Consider the following 14,686-nt stretch of genomic DNA (forward strand, 5'->3'; position numbering starts at 1 on the left):
TGAAAAAACACTTGTTGCCGTTTAGCGTTAATCGTAATGATGTGTGATGTTCTTACGCCCATTGCTAAGTCAGAGTCTTTGCTATAATAAGAGTTGCATAACGTGAAAGTGGATTTTCGGGGATCGAAATCCCGACCATTCCAAACATGGCCTAGTGTTCAATTGTAAAACCGAACCGATTCCTTTGAAATAATAAGTTGCTTCGTTGTGTTTTATTAGTTGACAGTTGGGGATCTTTAAAGTTTGGTAGTTGTAGTTCTAGTCACGAGTTTTGTACGATAGTTTGTTCAAGTGCCAGTCTGCACATACAGTTGCTAGACATTTTTGCATGCTACACAGTGAAAAACTGCATTTGGGCATTTTCATGGGGTAGCCAATAAAATTTGAATTTATTTCGTAACTTTTTTAAAGATAAATCCAAAATTTTCTACTCTCATTCCTATCTTTTACAGGTTAGAAATGAGCAATTCATTTTTCAGGCAACCTATAAATTTGTTCAAGTAGCCAGTAAACTTTGAAGAGAAGTTATTTTTGTGCAGCGCTAGTGAGCAGTGTCGCATGAAGTTACGGTCAGTGTTAGATTTAAGGACAGGTTAGGGCGAGACGCGATGAAAATAGTCCGCGTTGCTACTCAAGTAGAAGTAGAAGTAGTTCGTTCCTTTCTAGTCAACAGAAGTAGCAATTTTCAAAACATTTCAAAACTACTCCAAGCGGAAGTAGAAAATTTATGAACTAGCCAATAAAATGTGAAAATATCGTATTCAAAAATGTTTGAATATGAACTCATGCTCATGTTTTTAGCTCGTCCAAGGCAATGATACCAGCACGATTGTCGAAGACCTTCGTTCGGACACCGTCTATCTGTTCGCCATCGCGGCGGTCACGTTGAAAATCGGACCGTTCACCGAACAGCGAACATTTCGGACCGACTCTCTCACCACACCCCCTCGCCCCGATGTCTACTGTTACAATATCACCTCCGGCCGCGTCACAGTAGCTTGGAAAGTCTCGAAAGGTTACGACGTCAGCAATGTTGGGCTGAAGTGAGTCATAGACGATTTCATTGAGTATTGAAATTATATGTTCCTTGCCCGTACAAGAGATAATTTATCAATGTCAATTATTTTTGATGCTATTTTCCACTTCGAAAGACTGTAAATCTGGATTGATCGCAGCGTCAAGCCAAGCCGCCAAGTGTCTAGCACCGACTAGGTGAAATGGACACTTGGTGGACCCACGGCAATGCATGCTTGATGCTTCCTTCTTGTCTGAACTTGCTGCTCCGTGAGGGCGCAGAAATAAAGCTGTCTAAAAACTATTGTGAATCACTTTACATCGAATATATTAGTAGGTCTTCCACACATACTCTTACGGTGCCATAATGAGTGATAGAGTGATACACGAATACTTGACGAATACTCGATTAAGAATCGAATCACTCAGGTATACTCGATTTTGCCTAGCTGAAGTCGTGTATGTTCTTGAATGCCTTTCAACAATAATAAAACTTGTCAGATGGAAAAGCGTGTCTTCAAACGACTGGAATCTCCTGCATTTCACGAACGACGCTAAGTCGGTAACTCTCGACACTCTCGAGCATAATACAAACTACAACGTCGAGTTGATAGCCTACAACTCGGAAGGCCAAAGCCCACCGGGAACAACCACATTTCTCACTCAGAACTCAGGTAATGGCCCTCGCACTTTCTCCTCTTCAATCCAGAGCAGTAGCCAAGTCAGAAGGTTCCGAGTCTCAAGTCGATCGTACTGTTATGCTTTTGACACGAGTCAAGTCGAGTCATTTTCAACTCACCACAGAGTAAAGTACCAAGCTGAGGTACAAACGGCCAAGTCCAAGTCGCATTGTTGAGACTCGAGTCCGAGTCATATTGGTTATTACTGTTCACTGTTCAGTCTCGAGTTCAAGTCATGATCGGTTGAATTTAAACAGATCTGCTTGGGAGAAACCAATCCTGCGCCTTCGTGGTATACTCAGTTGCCCCACTCCTACTGAGAGACTCGTCAGTAAAGAAATATTTCTATTCTGTCGAAGTTCTCAAAGGGTTATATTTAGAAAATACTTCTAATTCTACTTCTTTAGTTTTCAGTTATTCCGACAAAACTATGTCTACGCTTATTTGGTAATTGCTACTTGTACTTGTATTTGAGTGTTAATTTACGTCGTTACTTCTACTCGAATCAATGCAGCTTTTGACTTGAGTCGAGTCATTTACCGTATTTAAGAAAATAACTCGGGCCAAGTCGTAAAAAGCGACTCCAGTCGGTTACCGACTCGAGTCATTACTGCATGGTGCCCAGAGCCCTCTAAAAAGTCATAGGTTTCTTTGCTCTTGTAAGGTTTCAAACGGCATTTTCTTTATTCGGAAAAATGATGCATTGCAATTCTTCTAAAATCCTATCGAGAAAGCTCCAATCCTCCGTCTTGTTCCAGGCGATGGAACGATCGGTTTGAGGGAACGTATTATTATCGGGATTTCTTCTTTCGTTGTGATCTGCGTCATCATGACAGCTATCTGCTGTCTCGCCAGTCGCAAGTGAGTGTTTTTTACGTGGTGTGTTTATTTTGTGCAAGGATTATAATGAATATAATTAACTAAATGGGACCATAACCAATCATAATGAACACAAAGAATAACTCCAGACCAGGTTTGTAACTAAGACACAAGGTTCCAAGTCAAATTAAGTCAATTTGACTTCAATAGCTTTGACTCGAGCCAAGTCAGGGAGGCACGGATCGAGGCATAGTGTTAAGACTCGGTTTATTAGCAATTTTATCATTCCAATACACCACAAAAATTGCGATACAATGAAAAGACAGGAAGAAGTCGAAACGACTTGGAGTAGTCTTTGGAATCAGACACCCCCCTTGGCGTAGGCGATGTCAGAGTCAGAGTCCAAAGTCATATAGTGTCTGCTGGTAAGTATCGAGTTCAAGTTTCAACTCACTTCTGTAAAACTCTTAGGTGATATCGAAGGCCTCGAATTCATAATGTACTTATTTTTGTCGCGAGCGAGATAGTGTAATGGTTATGCGTCCGGCTTCTCGATAGGTAGGTCGTGGGTTCGATCCCCGGCCGGGTCATACCAAAGACTCGAAAATTGGTATCCGCAGCTATCCTGCTAGGCGCTCAGCAATCACGGATAGCATGGAGGAGAAAAAACGGGGGCGCAGACTAGATGACCTCACGGCCGTATCATAACTCCGTCGTCAAAGCATATCGATGGTGCAGGCGATAAAGAGTATCATATCTCACTCTCTCTCTCTCTCTAAACATGTTAAAGGATAGCTTCCGGGCCTATTTTTCAAGTATCGATACACGAGTCATATAAAATTTGTCGACTTGAGGCAATAGCAAGCGGATTCGAGTCAAGTGGTGTCTTATTCCATTTTAAGAATATGCCATGATGCAGATATTGTTGTAACGCCGTCTGAAACACTTCATACATGCCCTGCAACCCAGTCATTCTCCGAATGCATCCCAGAGATGATGTATGGCGTTCGCAAAATGCGACGGACGCAAACACGCATGCGATGCCAAGCCGCAAAAACGGTCCCGGCATATGCCAAACATGTCCCAGTCAAAATAAGGTTGCGACTCATTATGCGCCTCATCCGAAAACTTTCAATGTGATCCCTATCTTCATTATGATTACGGCTGGCACAATGATTGAAGTACTTTGATCTGAATCGATTAAAAAATTTGGTGATTCCAATGGAGAAGTGAGAAATACTGAAATTATACGATCCTTTGCCACTGAAAGTTGATTTTTCAACGAGAATACTAGTTTCGATACTATTTTCTCTGTGGGTTGTTGTAAACCTCGGTCAGTCGCATCGTAACATCCAGAACAGGCCTAGTAGACTACAAAGTTATACACGTTAGTGGAAATAACACATCCGTGAATTCGTGATAAACCAACTGCATTGTCACAAAGAGCAATGAAGTAGGTGTGGCATAAAATTGCCAAATAATCTTCCATGTGACGAAGAACTGGCAATATATTCTCTGTGGTCGCATGAAAGGTAGGCTACATATTCGAGCTTTCCACGTCATATATGCTGGTATGACGTTTAGTGAGTGATACTCAATTCAAAGAGGAATCACACTGACTATATTCGATTTCGCTCAGTCCAGATTACGATCCTTATGTGCATTATCCCGCTGCAATTGTTCCCAGTAGACGGAGGAAACGATCCGACGCCGAGTACTACGGCCACGAGATGTCTAGAAGGCACGAGATCAAACGACAATCTACCATCGGCTCCTCCTTTAACGCCGGGGCGATTACGTCACGATCGATGACTTTGCTCTCGAATCACTCCTCGCATTCCATGAATTCAAAAGCAGCTTCGAATTGCGAAGGACAGGTAATTGGGACGCCTCTGTGACAGAGTTGACAACTAGAATATTTTCAGCCTTTATTATAGCTACATTGTTATATCATATCATGATATATATATCATATATATCATATTATCATATTGATATCATATTAGAATTAAAATGAGAGCATATAGAAACATTTGACAAATTAGATTAGGATTAGATTACAGGCATTTCGTTAGTTTAATCCCATATCGATACAATTTTTCCTTCTTATTTAGCTCGCTATTAAAAAGTCCCTACACGATTCAATCCCTGATAGACTTTTTATGATGCAAACTAGGGACATATAGTTTCGTGAATGAACTTAATAGGCATGGTCCAGAAGGCCTCGGTCACCGAGATGGCCCCTCCCCATATACACATAAGAAAGGCTACATACCGACATTTCGCTCTAATTTGAAAACTATAATTAGTACTAGAATTCTCCAGTTGTTCAAGTATGCTCTGATTCGAACGTTTCCTTGATTGACAGCTCACGCTCCCGGAGCACATGATCCTGAGCTGGGGAAGCATCTTTTTCGAGGACGAGACTCTCGGCGAAGGAAACTTTGGCCAGGTCGTGAAAGCGATTATTCAGCTCGACGAAAAATGCATAGTCGCCGCGGTCAAGACTTTAAAAGGTAAACGGAACTTGTTCGATAACGACTAGGGGGAGAGAAATTTACGACATTGCTTTTATATGTTATTGAGTAGCAATACTGACTATACTTTGACCACCCCTTTTCCCTTCATGTGGATGATTTTCAATAATTCGAATAATTTTCAAAATATTTTCAAGATTTTCAAACTGCGAAACTAGACCTTTAAAACTAGAACTGCTCACTTTTCAAAATCCGCCACTAGACCTAAAACTTCTCAAAAAACATTAGTTAGTTCATTATCATCATTTTATTAAATCTTTTTATCAAATGAATACACCATGACAAGATTGCGATATAATGAAAAGACAGAGGGGACCGAAACGACTTGGAGTAGTCGTTTAATCAGACTTAGAGCATGTAAATAATTCTGGCGTAAATAAGAGATGACTGACTTGAAGTCTAATCACAACATTACCACTCAGGAGAAACCGTTTTACCAATGATGCGATGGTGACATAATCGACCACCGATAAAGCCTGACTGTCATTTTCCACGCAGATGGCGGTTCTCTGGACGACAGAAAAGACTTTTTAGCGGAACTGGACATGATGGTCCGCCTCGGAAAGCATCCAAACATCATCTCCCTTATCGGGGCGTGCGAGCATCACTCGGACGTGTACCTGTGCACGGAGTTCGCACCCAACGGGAACCTCCTGCAGTTCTTAAGGAAGAGCAGGAAATCAGGAGGGGAATCAACTTACACGTACTTGACTCAAGGGCAGCTGTTGCAGTTCGCTCTGGATATTTGCCAGGGAATGTCGTATTTGAGCGAACGAGAGGTGAGATCACTACAGGAAGCCAAACAGATTACAGTTTTATATCTTAATTGCAATATGCAAGATGTTGGATTACTGTCCATTAATTAGAAAAAGGAAACTTATAACTTATAACTTTCAATTGATTTAAATGTTAGTAACGTATTTTTTTTGCAACGTGTAATAAACAATATAGACTTCATATGGTCTCCTACAATTCTGTTTATTAATCGCAACAACAAAATTGGACGCCCGTCTATTAATTAGAAAAAGACTCTCCAATTTTTTTAAATATTTATTTAAATAGAGTATTTGGAATACATTTTTCTGCGTCGTGTCGTAATATAGGCTTCATAATCACCTGCAATTTTATATCTCAATACAATATGCAAGCTTGACGCCTGTTCACTAATTACATTTTAAAAAACGAAACCTGAAAGTAAATAATTCATTTTAATATTTGATATGTAATTTTCTGCGTCGTGCCGGAAGGGAATTCGTGGTTTATTTTAGATTTTGCTTACTTCGCAATGCTGCAAGTGTCGTGCCAAACTATTTAAGAATAGCCTACAACTATTTCACGACCACTTATATTGATGAGATATGAACACTTTTTGAACAAAATTTATGATAGAACCCATGATACCAAGATGGCTGTAGCAAATTTCTCATTGAATTGAAGTTCGCAATATTAGCTTTTTCGTTGCATACAATTGTCCTAATCGCATATTCGGTTTATTTTTTAAGGTTCACCGGTCCATGAAATTTGTTTAAAAATATTTACGGACCCAGACAGTCATTGATTGACATTTTTATCGATTCAAAATCACCGCAACATCGATAACGATAGATTTTGGGTTGCATTTAAAACCAAAATCAATTTAAAACAAACATGTTTAAAACAAGGCCCTAATTTAAAACATGATTGTTATTGTTTTTTTATGTTTTTTAAGCCATGACGTCGCCAATATTCAATTGTGACGGCATAGTGGATTGACATTTACAATTGCAAATATAGGGTGAAAATAGTTCGATGACGCTTATTTCCGTTCAGCTTATCCACCGCGATTTAGCGGCTAGAAATGTCCTACTGTCGGCCGACCTCACTTGCAAGATCGCAGATTTCGGGCTGTCGCGAGGGGAGGGCGTTTATGTCAAGAAGACGTCCGCGCGATTGCCAATCCGCTGGATGGCAATTGAGAGCCTCAACTACAACGTTTACACGACTCAGAGCGATGTGTGAGTGGAACAGAATTGATTTAATCCAAAGTATAGATTGAAATTAGAATTATAGCCACACAGTTCTTTACAAATTTGATTGGAATTACTGAATTCACAAAAGACATACAACAAAATCAAGTTAGTTCATAGCAAATTCGAGTTCTTTGTCATAGAATTATCTAGTGGTCCAAGTTTGGAGTGTAAACTCTTTCCTTGTTTTAAGCGTTATTTTTTAACCTGACTTGAATATCTAGATGTACAGTTGGACACGAGGCAAGTTTGGTGTAAGATATTTTTCCATTCTAGTGATCATTCATGAAAATGAACTTGATTTTCGCTTTATTTCTTTCTATTCAGTAATGCATTTAAATTTTCTAGTTTCTGTGAATTCAGTAATTCTAATTTTAATCTAATCCGGAAAAGCCAAAAATATTCCAGTTTTACGACTCTGTTTTGAGCAAACACTCGCGCTTCAGGTGGTCGTTCGGAGTGGTCTTGTGGGAGATCGTCAGTCTCGGCGGAACGCCCTACTACGGTATGTCCTGCGCTGAATTATACGATAAACTACCGAAGGGTTACCGGATGGAGCAGCCCCTGAACTGCGACGCGGAGATGTGAGCATCGTTACTATAGAGGTTACGTTCACGCACGAAACCCGTAACCCACTATTTCTTGTATAGCTACAAAGTGATGTGTCTGTGCTGGAAGGACCGGCCCCACGAACGACCCTCGTTCCCGCAACTGAGCGTGGCGCTTCGAAGGATGATCGACGAGAGAACCGACATTGTGAGCAGATTTGGGAAGCTGGAATACTTTCCGTTTTTACAAATTGGATTGGAATGAAAATTATAAGCACATCTACATAGTTTATTCCATATTACATTAAAATTAGAATCCAATTCGCGAAAACTTTGGAATTGAATTAAATTCCGACTTGAAAAGAAATCCAACAGAACTTAAGTTCAGTTCCTATCAAATCAGCGTTCATTCTCGCATGTATGTGAATGGCCAATGTCTCTACGCAGAGCCGGGCTCGTTTCCCACAATACTGTTTTCCTGTAGTATTTCCAGGAAAATTAGTCATTAGATTACAATTACAATTCAAATGAGAGCAAATAAAAGTAGTTTACTAATTAGACGAGAATTACAATCCCGGCATTTCTCTTTAATTAGTCTAATTATACCACTGGAATTATCTAGTTGTCAGGTCCGATTGTGAATGCATTGTGACGTTGCCGTGGATACTTAAACAAGCTACCAATCTAGTTAGTTGACCGTCAAATAACTTCCGTTTTTGAGTAGTTCTAGTTGCAACTTTTAAAAAGTGAGTAGTTCATGCTCTAATTGAGAATTTCGAAAGGTGAGTAGCTCTAGTCAAGACATGTGAAAAGTGAGCTGTTGTAGTACTCGTTCTGGCAGCGTATTTTGAAATTCCAGGACTATGTAAAAGTCTGTTGTCGTGATTATCGCTTTTTTCAGAATTACGTGAACACGGCGGTGTTTGACAACTTTTCGTTTTTCAAAATCGACGCCAACGAGGAAGAGGAGGATTAATTCCGTCATGACGTAACGACGTAGTTGAATTCGGCCTTCAGAACGACTGTGACGAAGCTTCACTCCGCGTGGTGTTCGAAGAAAGGAAATGCATTTTTACCCGTTTTTCGATTAGAAGCAAACTATTGAATGTCGCAGTTTTCATTATTACTCTTGTCATAAATAGAGTCCGACCGATATCGGATTTTTGACCGATACAGATAAGTAGCACCTTCACCGATATATTCAGCCGATATTCAAAAGATATGGCATCTGGCTTAAGGCGCATTCCTAAAACGTCACGGCATTTATTTGAACAGCTGAACAACCATTGATATGCTTGGATTGCAAATAAACTGCTTTTTCAAAGAACTGCAGTAGTTTCTACACACTTCTACTCGAGTACCAACGATGACTCGCTATTACCAACCTATACCTGCCAGTTATAAGACAGGCGCGGCCAATAAGTCCATTTGTTCAGTCAGAGGCTACATTAGGGCTACGAACCATCGCACTGGCCGCTTTTAAGTTCTGGTGGTCTTTTTGAAGTCGTCCGATAGGAGTGAATCGCATTTGGTTTTGAAAACAAGACTTATCCTACCACGAATCGAAATCAATAAAAACTATACGTCATAAAAATCGCGCGAAACTTGTTCAGAGTTCATGAATCTGTTCGCTCAATAATATTGTTGCTTGCGTAAATTACGGGTAGCTTCTGTATAACGATGGGCTCATTTGGCAATGACAGAATACAGAATCTAGTCGTGTACCACCTGGAAGACCTTCGCGTACCACCAGTGGTACGCGTACCACAGGTTGGGAACCACTGCTGTACTGGAATGGGAATCGTAGCTTCACAGTTATATCCAAAGCAGATTGTGAATACAGGTAGCCTTGTTTTTAACTATTGCGTATTTTGTTAGGGGTGTAGGTACATATACTCACAATAAAATCAATAAATGCACACAGCGACACTGAAGCGGAAGCGCGCGAAATGCGACTAAACAAAATTAAAAACGCTGAATCTGGTTGATTTTTATCCATATTTTTGGAATCAGTGCGACAACGAAGACCGCGAGATGGCGCTGTCGCTTATGTCTGCTGAGATTTCCGCTGATGCACCCATTGCGTAAAGCTCGTCACCGCTAGTTGTCGCTGTCGTTCGTTTTCAGGTTCTTCTGTAAACCTTCATCTCCGAGCAGCACAAGTCGTGATGGACGGCGCCATCATCACCAATATCCATCCACCACCAGATTCCCTTATCGCCTGTTTTGTTGAAGTTCCCGTTCAGGTTGCTGAAGGTGCATGCGACGCCATACCACCAACCTGCTTCGGCGACGGACGCGCAATTCAGTGATGGATGAGGATCGTGATTGGCGTCCCTCGTTGAGAATTGTTGATTGTTGTTGTATGCGAGAACATCGAAGGTATTCCCGGAGAATCCGGATACGTACAGTCTGTAGTTGTCGCTGCCGGGTGCGATCCGGAAGTTGCTGGAATTGAGGATTCGGGCAAAACAGTCAGTCAAACAGCAAGGGCCGCAAACCGGAAAGGAGAATTTGGGCCCCCCTTTTGGGAAAGACGTCAGGCAGATGCGGATCCGGTCTGGGGCGATTACTTGATAATGTCAACAGTTTCGACCCAAATACATCGACGATTTTACCATTTTTGACGTGGAAAATGATTTTAACAAAGTTTGGACCTACGAAACATGTGACCAAGTAGTTCCAATGTGAATCGCACCAAAATATGGAATTAAATGACTTTTATTGCAATCCAAACCCGTTGTTCTTAACCTGTGGTCACGGTCATACCTTTTTCCGCTTCATTTTCAGATATGTGCGTTCGAATACAGCTCACCTGTATTTAGCCGACAAATGATCTTTTTTATCTTTCGACATCATGTTGATTTCCAGCGACATGTCATCTCCCTTTGTCAATTCGTGCAATGCCTCGAGTCCTGGAAACAAACGATGAGAATTGATAAAAGACGTTAGCTTTGGAATCAATTACTTTTTACGGCATAACCCGCTACACGAACGATGATATTTCAGTCATCATACAATCGAGTTATTTATTACACAGATAATGACCGAGTTACGGATTCTTCCTGAAATCATCAAATCCCAACATTCCTACCGAGCCAGAAATCTCCATCGCGATTCCCGAATCCGTTCACGTAATCATCCCAACCTCGGAAAAAATCCACGTTTCCGTATTTTCGTCGTTGGAAAACCTGAACGAAAAAAGGGGAGCAGGATAAAAATGTTTCAATTTACCGAGGTCGCGTCACTTTATTAGGGTGAAAAACATGCTTAAAAAATAAAATATCATTTAAAGAAGGATAAATAAAAATCCACGCCTTAAAGGGACAGTGCATTCTAAATATGATGTGGTATCGAATTAACGATAAAATCGGGAAAAAATTCTTGGCTGCTGCTTTTTTCTTCAGAAAGCCACCGTAATGGAGCTGTAGTTTAACGAAAATTCCAACTACCCCGATTCCTCGTCAGTGGATTCTCTTCTCTGAGTATTCGTTCGAGGTTATGGTGCAAAATTTTGTTTCGTTTCAACCTGATTTGAACTTTTGTTCATCAAAAACCGAGGTTCATGTCTTAAAAATTCCAAATTCTACTCACAGTCCATTTCTCAGCATATCTTTTGTGTTTGTAAAACTTCATCTCCGAATAGCACAGGAGGTGAGGCGAGGGGAGAACTTGATTATGAACATCTTCCCGCCACCAAATCCCCTTCGCGTCTGTTTCGTTGAAGTCTCCATTCAGATTGCTGGCGCTGCAGTTGCCATACCACCAGCCTCCTTCGAGGAGAGAAGCGCAATTATCCAGGGAACGGTCGTCGTGGTCCGCGTCTTTCGTTGTGAATTGTAGATTGTTCTGATATACGAGAGCATTGTATGTTGCATTCCCGGAGTACCCGGATACGTGAAGCGTGTAGTTCTCCGATTCTGGTCCGATGCTGAAGTTGCTGAAATGAGAATTGAAGTCAGTTTCTATAGCTCAGCGGTTCGGAGTCTTTACAAACCAGTCATGCATGACAAGTATTTTGTTGACCTGATGCTTAGTCAAGAAGAACTTCTGACTTTTCCCGTTTTGCGCTCTGCCTCGATGTGAGGACGAAAGCGGTTTTGAATGACCCATTCCGGTCTGTCATGACTGAGGCGACTCTTTGGTTATGCAAACCTGTGGTTCTCAATGTTTTTGAACTAACGGACCAGCAACACAACTTCAAAACCTATCTTGCGGATCAGAACACCTTCAAAAAGAAAAATTTACCCTAAATTTAATTGCGACAAATGTAACTTGTGCCAAACGAGTTGTAGGGTACTTTATTCCGGTTTTGTACAAAACTCGCAGCATTTTGACGTACGCTGAAAGTATAGCCCATGAACTGTCTATTGCGACGCCATGCAGAAAATACGTTCCAAACTTGTTATTCAATTTACAATTTGATGTTTTATTTCTCTAATGAGCAAACGTCCAAATTCCTGCATTATAGAATCGAAATAGAAAATTCTAGCTTATTTGGCGGACCGCCATGAAACAGGCCACGGGACGACGGTTGAGAACCACTGATGTAAACAATGAGAAATTTTGACAAAAAATTGGACGGGAAAATTTTTTTTGACTAAATTGTGGCTAACGCAATAATTTTGACCTTTTTTTACAATTCAAAAAATAACCACCCTAGTCATGACGTGAGATCTATGAATTGATGCATTCGAATACAGATTACCTATATCTAACCCGCATATGGTCCTTTTTATCTTTCGACTTCATGTTGATTTCCAACGCCATGTCTCCTTCCTTTGTCGCTTGATGCAATGCCTCGAGTCCTGGAGACAAAACGTTGACTTTGTTACAACCATGCACAGAATCACGTCTGACTTTATTACTCAGATAATGCCCAGGTTAGGATGAACAAAATTCTACAACTTGAAGGAATCAAACGACAACATCCTACCGAGCCAGAAATCTCCATCACAATCCCCGAATCCTTTCTTGTAATCATCCCAACCTCGAAAGAAATCTACGTTTCCGTATTTTCTTCGCTGGAAAACCTGAAACGGAATTCGGCAAACAATCAATGTCGCAGAAATCTACGAATTCCCTTTCCCGAGTCCACGTTATGGTTCAAAATTTAGTTTCGCTTATACATGATTTACATCTTTACCACCCCCGATGACGTGATGTGCTATGGTAGAGTTGCTTCGGACTGAGTCATATTCTTGATACATTATTACTATCCCATGCTTTGTTACACATATATATACATGATATTTAATAGAAGCATACCTATCGTTTCGACTAATACATTTCTTGTTACATAATAACAACCGAAACCACACAATCCATTTACTTCCGTGGGTAGGGGCAATCCCACCAATGACGGCCTACGGGGACGAGATCTTGTCGTAAAGCATTGGGATTCTTACCTAACCAAATTCTGTTTTAATATATTTGACCACAAGAATTCCAAATGGATCCACTACAGAAATCGTATACTGCGCCTTAAAATGCTGCCAATGTCAGTTCCTTCCTTCTTCCTTCCAGCCTTCGGCAGCTCAACACATGATTTGAACTTTTGTTCGTCGTAAACCGAGCTTCATATCTGAAATATTGCAAATTCCACTCACAGTCCATTTCTCGTGTGCAGCACATCGTTTGTAAATCTTCATCTCCGAGAATCGCAGGAGGCGAGGGGAGGAGTCACCTTGATCATCAACGTCAAACCACCACCAGATTCCCTTCACGTCTGTTTTGTTGAAGTTCCCGTTCAGGTTGCTGACGCCGCACCGGTTATACCACCAGCCACCTTCGGCGACAGAAGCACAATTCTCTTCCGACCAATGATCGTGATCCGCGTCGTTTGTTGAGAATTGCTGATTGTCGTTGTATGCCGTGATGATAAGTGCGTGGTCGTTGCCCATGAGTTGGGCAGTTACTGTGGTAGTGCATTTTTGGGCTACGTCACAAGATGCAATGGTCAAGTCAATGAGTGACCAGCGGTTAACAGCTCACGCTGATAGGTTAATGCGGGTAGGCAACACGGTGTCGACAGTAGAACCATGTTGTTCGAGCCGATTTGATCATAGACCATGCTGCAAACAGATAACATGATGTCCAATCTAAACTCTAAAGTGTGACATGATTTATTTTACAATTTTTGAGTTGACTGTTGTTGTATAATTTATATTGTGCGGAGTAATTCATGATTTCTTTAAAAAATCTTAGTGGCTAGTTACAGTTAGTTAAAATTAGATGTTTTGATTTAAAGAACCTCTTACAGAAGTCTTACCGCAATGTGATTCCTGCCCAGTGCTATGAATATCAAAGCGGGAAGTCAGTCTTGAACGGGTAAATGGCGAGAGTAAATAGTAGCCCGTCCCTTCAATCAGTACCTAAGAAGTAGCTCTTGGTTGCAAAAAGGTTGGCGACCCTGCCTTAGACTAATTCAGTGGTTCCCAACCTTTTTTCATATCGTGGATCCCTTTGGCCGAAATTCGAGCCCCCCCTTCCCATGCAAGAAATCAGTTGGACGATTAGGAAAGGTGATTTTTCCCGCGCAAACACCCGCTGACTAAAGAATGAGACGGGTGCTACAGAGTGCTTGTTTCAGGTTGGGTCGTAACAATACTTTGTGGACCTCCTCAAAACAATGGTCTTGGTCCCAATTCACGGTAACACAACCACACAGATAGACACACACACCCTCTCCTCAACGAACTAAGCCCAGTATCACGCGATTCGTAGATGTGGTCGTGTTTGTCGAACGCAAAACTTATCCATTCATGTTTGTTGGCTTACCATCCACCGATCGCTAATACAACTACTATCTACTAACTATTGGTGAGCATAAAGTGACTGTTCACGCGATTTTTATTAAAGTTCATGTACTGGAGCTGATGGAAATGGTGTTTTCGAAAATTTAAGACACCCATGCCACACAGTCAAGCCTTCTAATGAAGTTTCGGGCTGATCCACTTTACTTTGTTGAAGCATGTTTTTAGCTCGTGACCACCGGTAGATGCACGATTGTTAAGCTACTCGAACGATTCCAGACTTTATTGCTTGACTGGAAGTTGTGTTTTCATACTTCAGGTCGCATT

General features: G+C 41.1%; 3 protein-coding genes across 6 annotated transcripts in view; 1 reads left to right on the plus strand and 2 right to left on the minus strand.

Moving 5' to 3' along the window:
* LOC145438547 (angiopoietin-1 receptor-like) overlaps positions 1–8,931 on the plus strand; it is a 47,017-nt gene extending 38,086 nt beyond the window's left edge. For 3 of the 4 annotated variants that reach the window (XM_080315882.1, XM_080315881.1, XM_080315885.1), the window contains 10 exons: positions 802–1,043; positions 1,516–1,688; positions 2,453–2,555; positions 4,201–4,390; positions 4,882–5,029; positions 5,549–5,829; positions 6,860–7,044; positions 7,503–7,640; positions 7,707–7,812; positions 8,506–8,931. In XM_080315882.1, the coding sequence (XP_080172008.1) occupies positions 802–1,043; positions 1,516–1,688; positions 2,453–2,555; positions 4,201–4,390; positions 4,882–5,029; positions 5,549–5,829; positions 6,860–7,044; positions 7,503–7,640; positions 7,707–7,812; positions 8,506–8,580 (1,641 nt within the window). In that variant the 3' untranslated portion in view covers positions 8,581–8,931. The remainder of the gene's footprint in view (positions 1–801; positions 1,044–1,515; positions 1,689–2,452; positions 2,556–4,200; positions 4,391–4,881; positions 5,030–5,548; positions 5,830–6,859; positions 7,045–7,502; positions 7,641–7,706; positions 7,813–8,505) is intronic. The other variant, XM_080315883.1, reaches the window with a different exon arrangement.
* Positions 8,932–9,458: 527 nt separating this feature from the next.
* LOC145439964 (microfibril-associated glycoprotein 4-like) lies at positions 9,459–13,507 on the minus strand. Its single transcript, XM_080317632.1, has 5 exons — positions 13,214–13,507; positions 12,595–12,637; positions 10,699–10,752; positions 10,420–10,519; positions 9,459–10,052 (listed from the first exon to the last, which is right to left on the minus strand). The coding sequence occupies exons 1-5, from the start codon at positions 13,505–13,507 to the stop codon at positions 9,728–9,730; spliced, it is 816 nt and encodes a 271-aa protein (XP_080173758.1). The 3' UTR covers positions 9,459–9,727.
* On the minus strand, positions 11,175–12,709 carry LOC145439926 (techylectin-like protein). Its single transcript, XM_080317594.1, has 3 exons — positions 12,541–12,709; positions 12,313–12,412; positions 11,175–11,544 (listed from the first exon to the last, which is right to left on the minus strand). Exons 2-3 carry the CDS (start codon positions 12,372–12,374, stop codon positions 11,175–11,177), a joined length of 432 nt encoding a protein of 143 aa, XP_080173720.1. The 5' UTR covers positions 12,375–12,412; positions 12,541–12,709.
* Positions 13,508–14,686: the final 1,179 nt, after the last annotated feature.

The sequence above is a fragment of the Botryllus schlosseri genome, chromosome 5, assembly GCF_051294905.1.
Source record: "Botryllus schlosseri isolate E-star chromosome 5, Bs_hap1, whole genome shotgun sequence".
Lineage (NCBI taxonomy): Eukaryota > Metazoa > Chordata > Ascidiacea > Stolidobranchia > Styelidae > Botryllus > Botryllus schlosseri.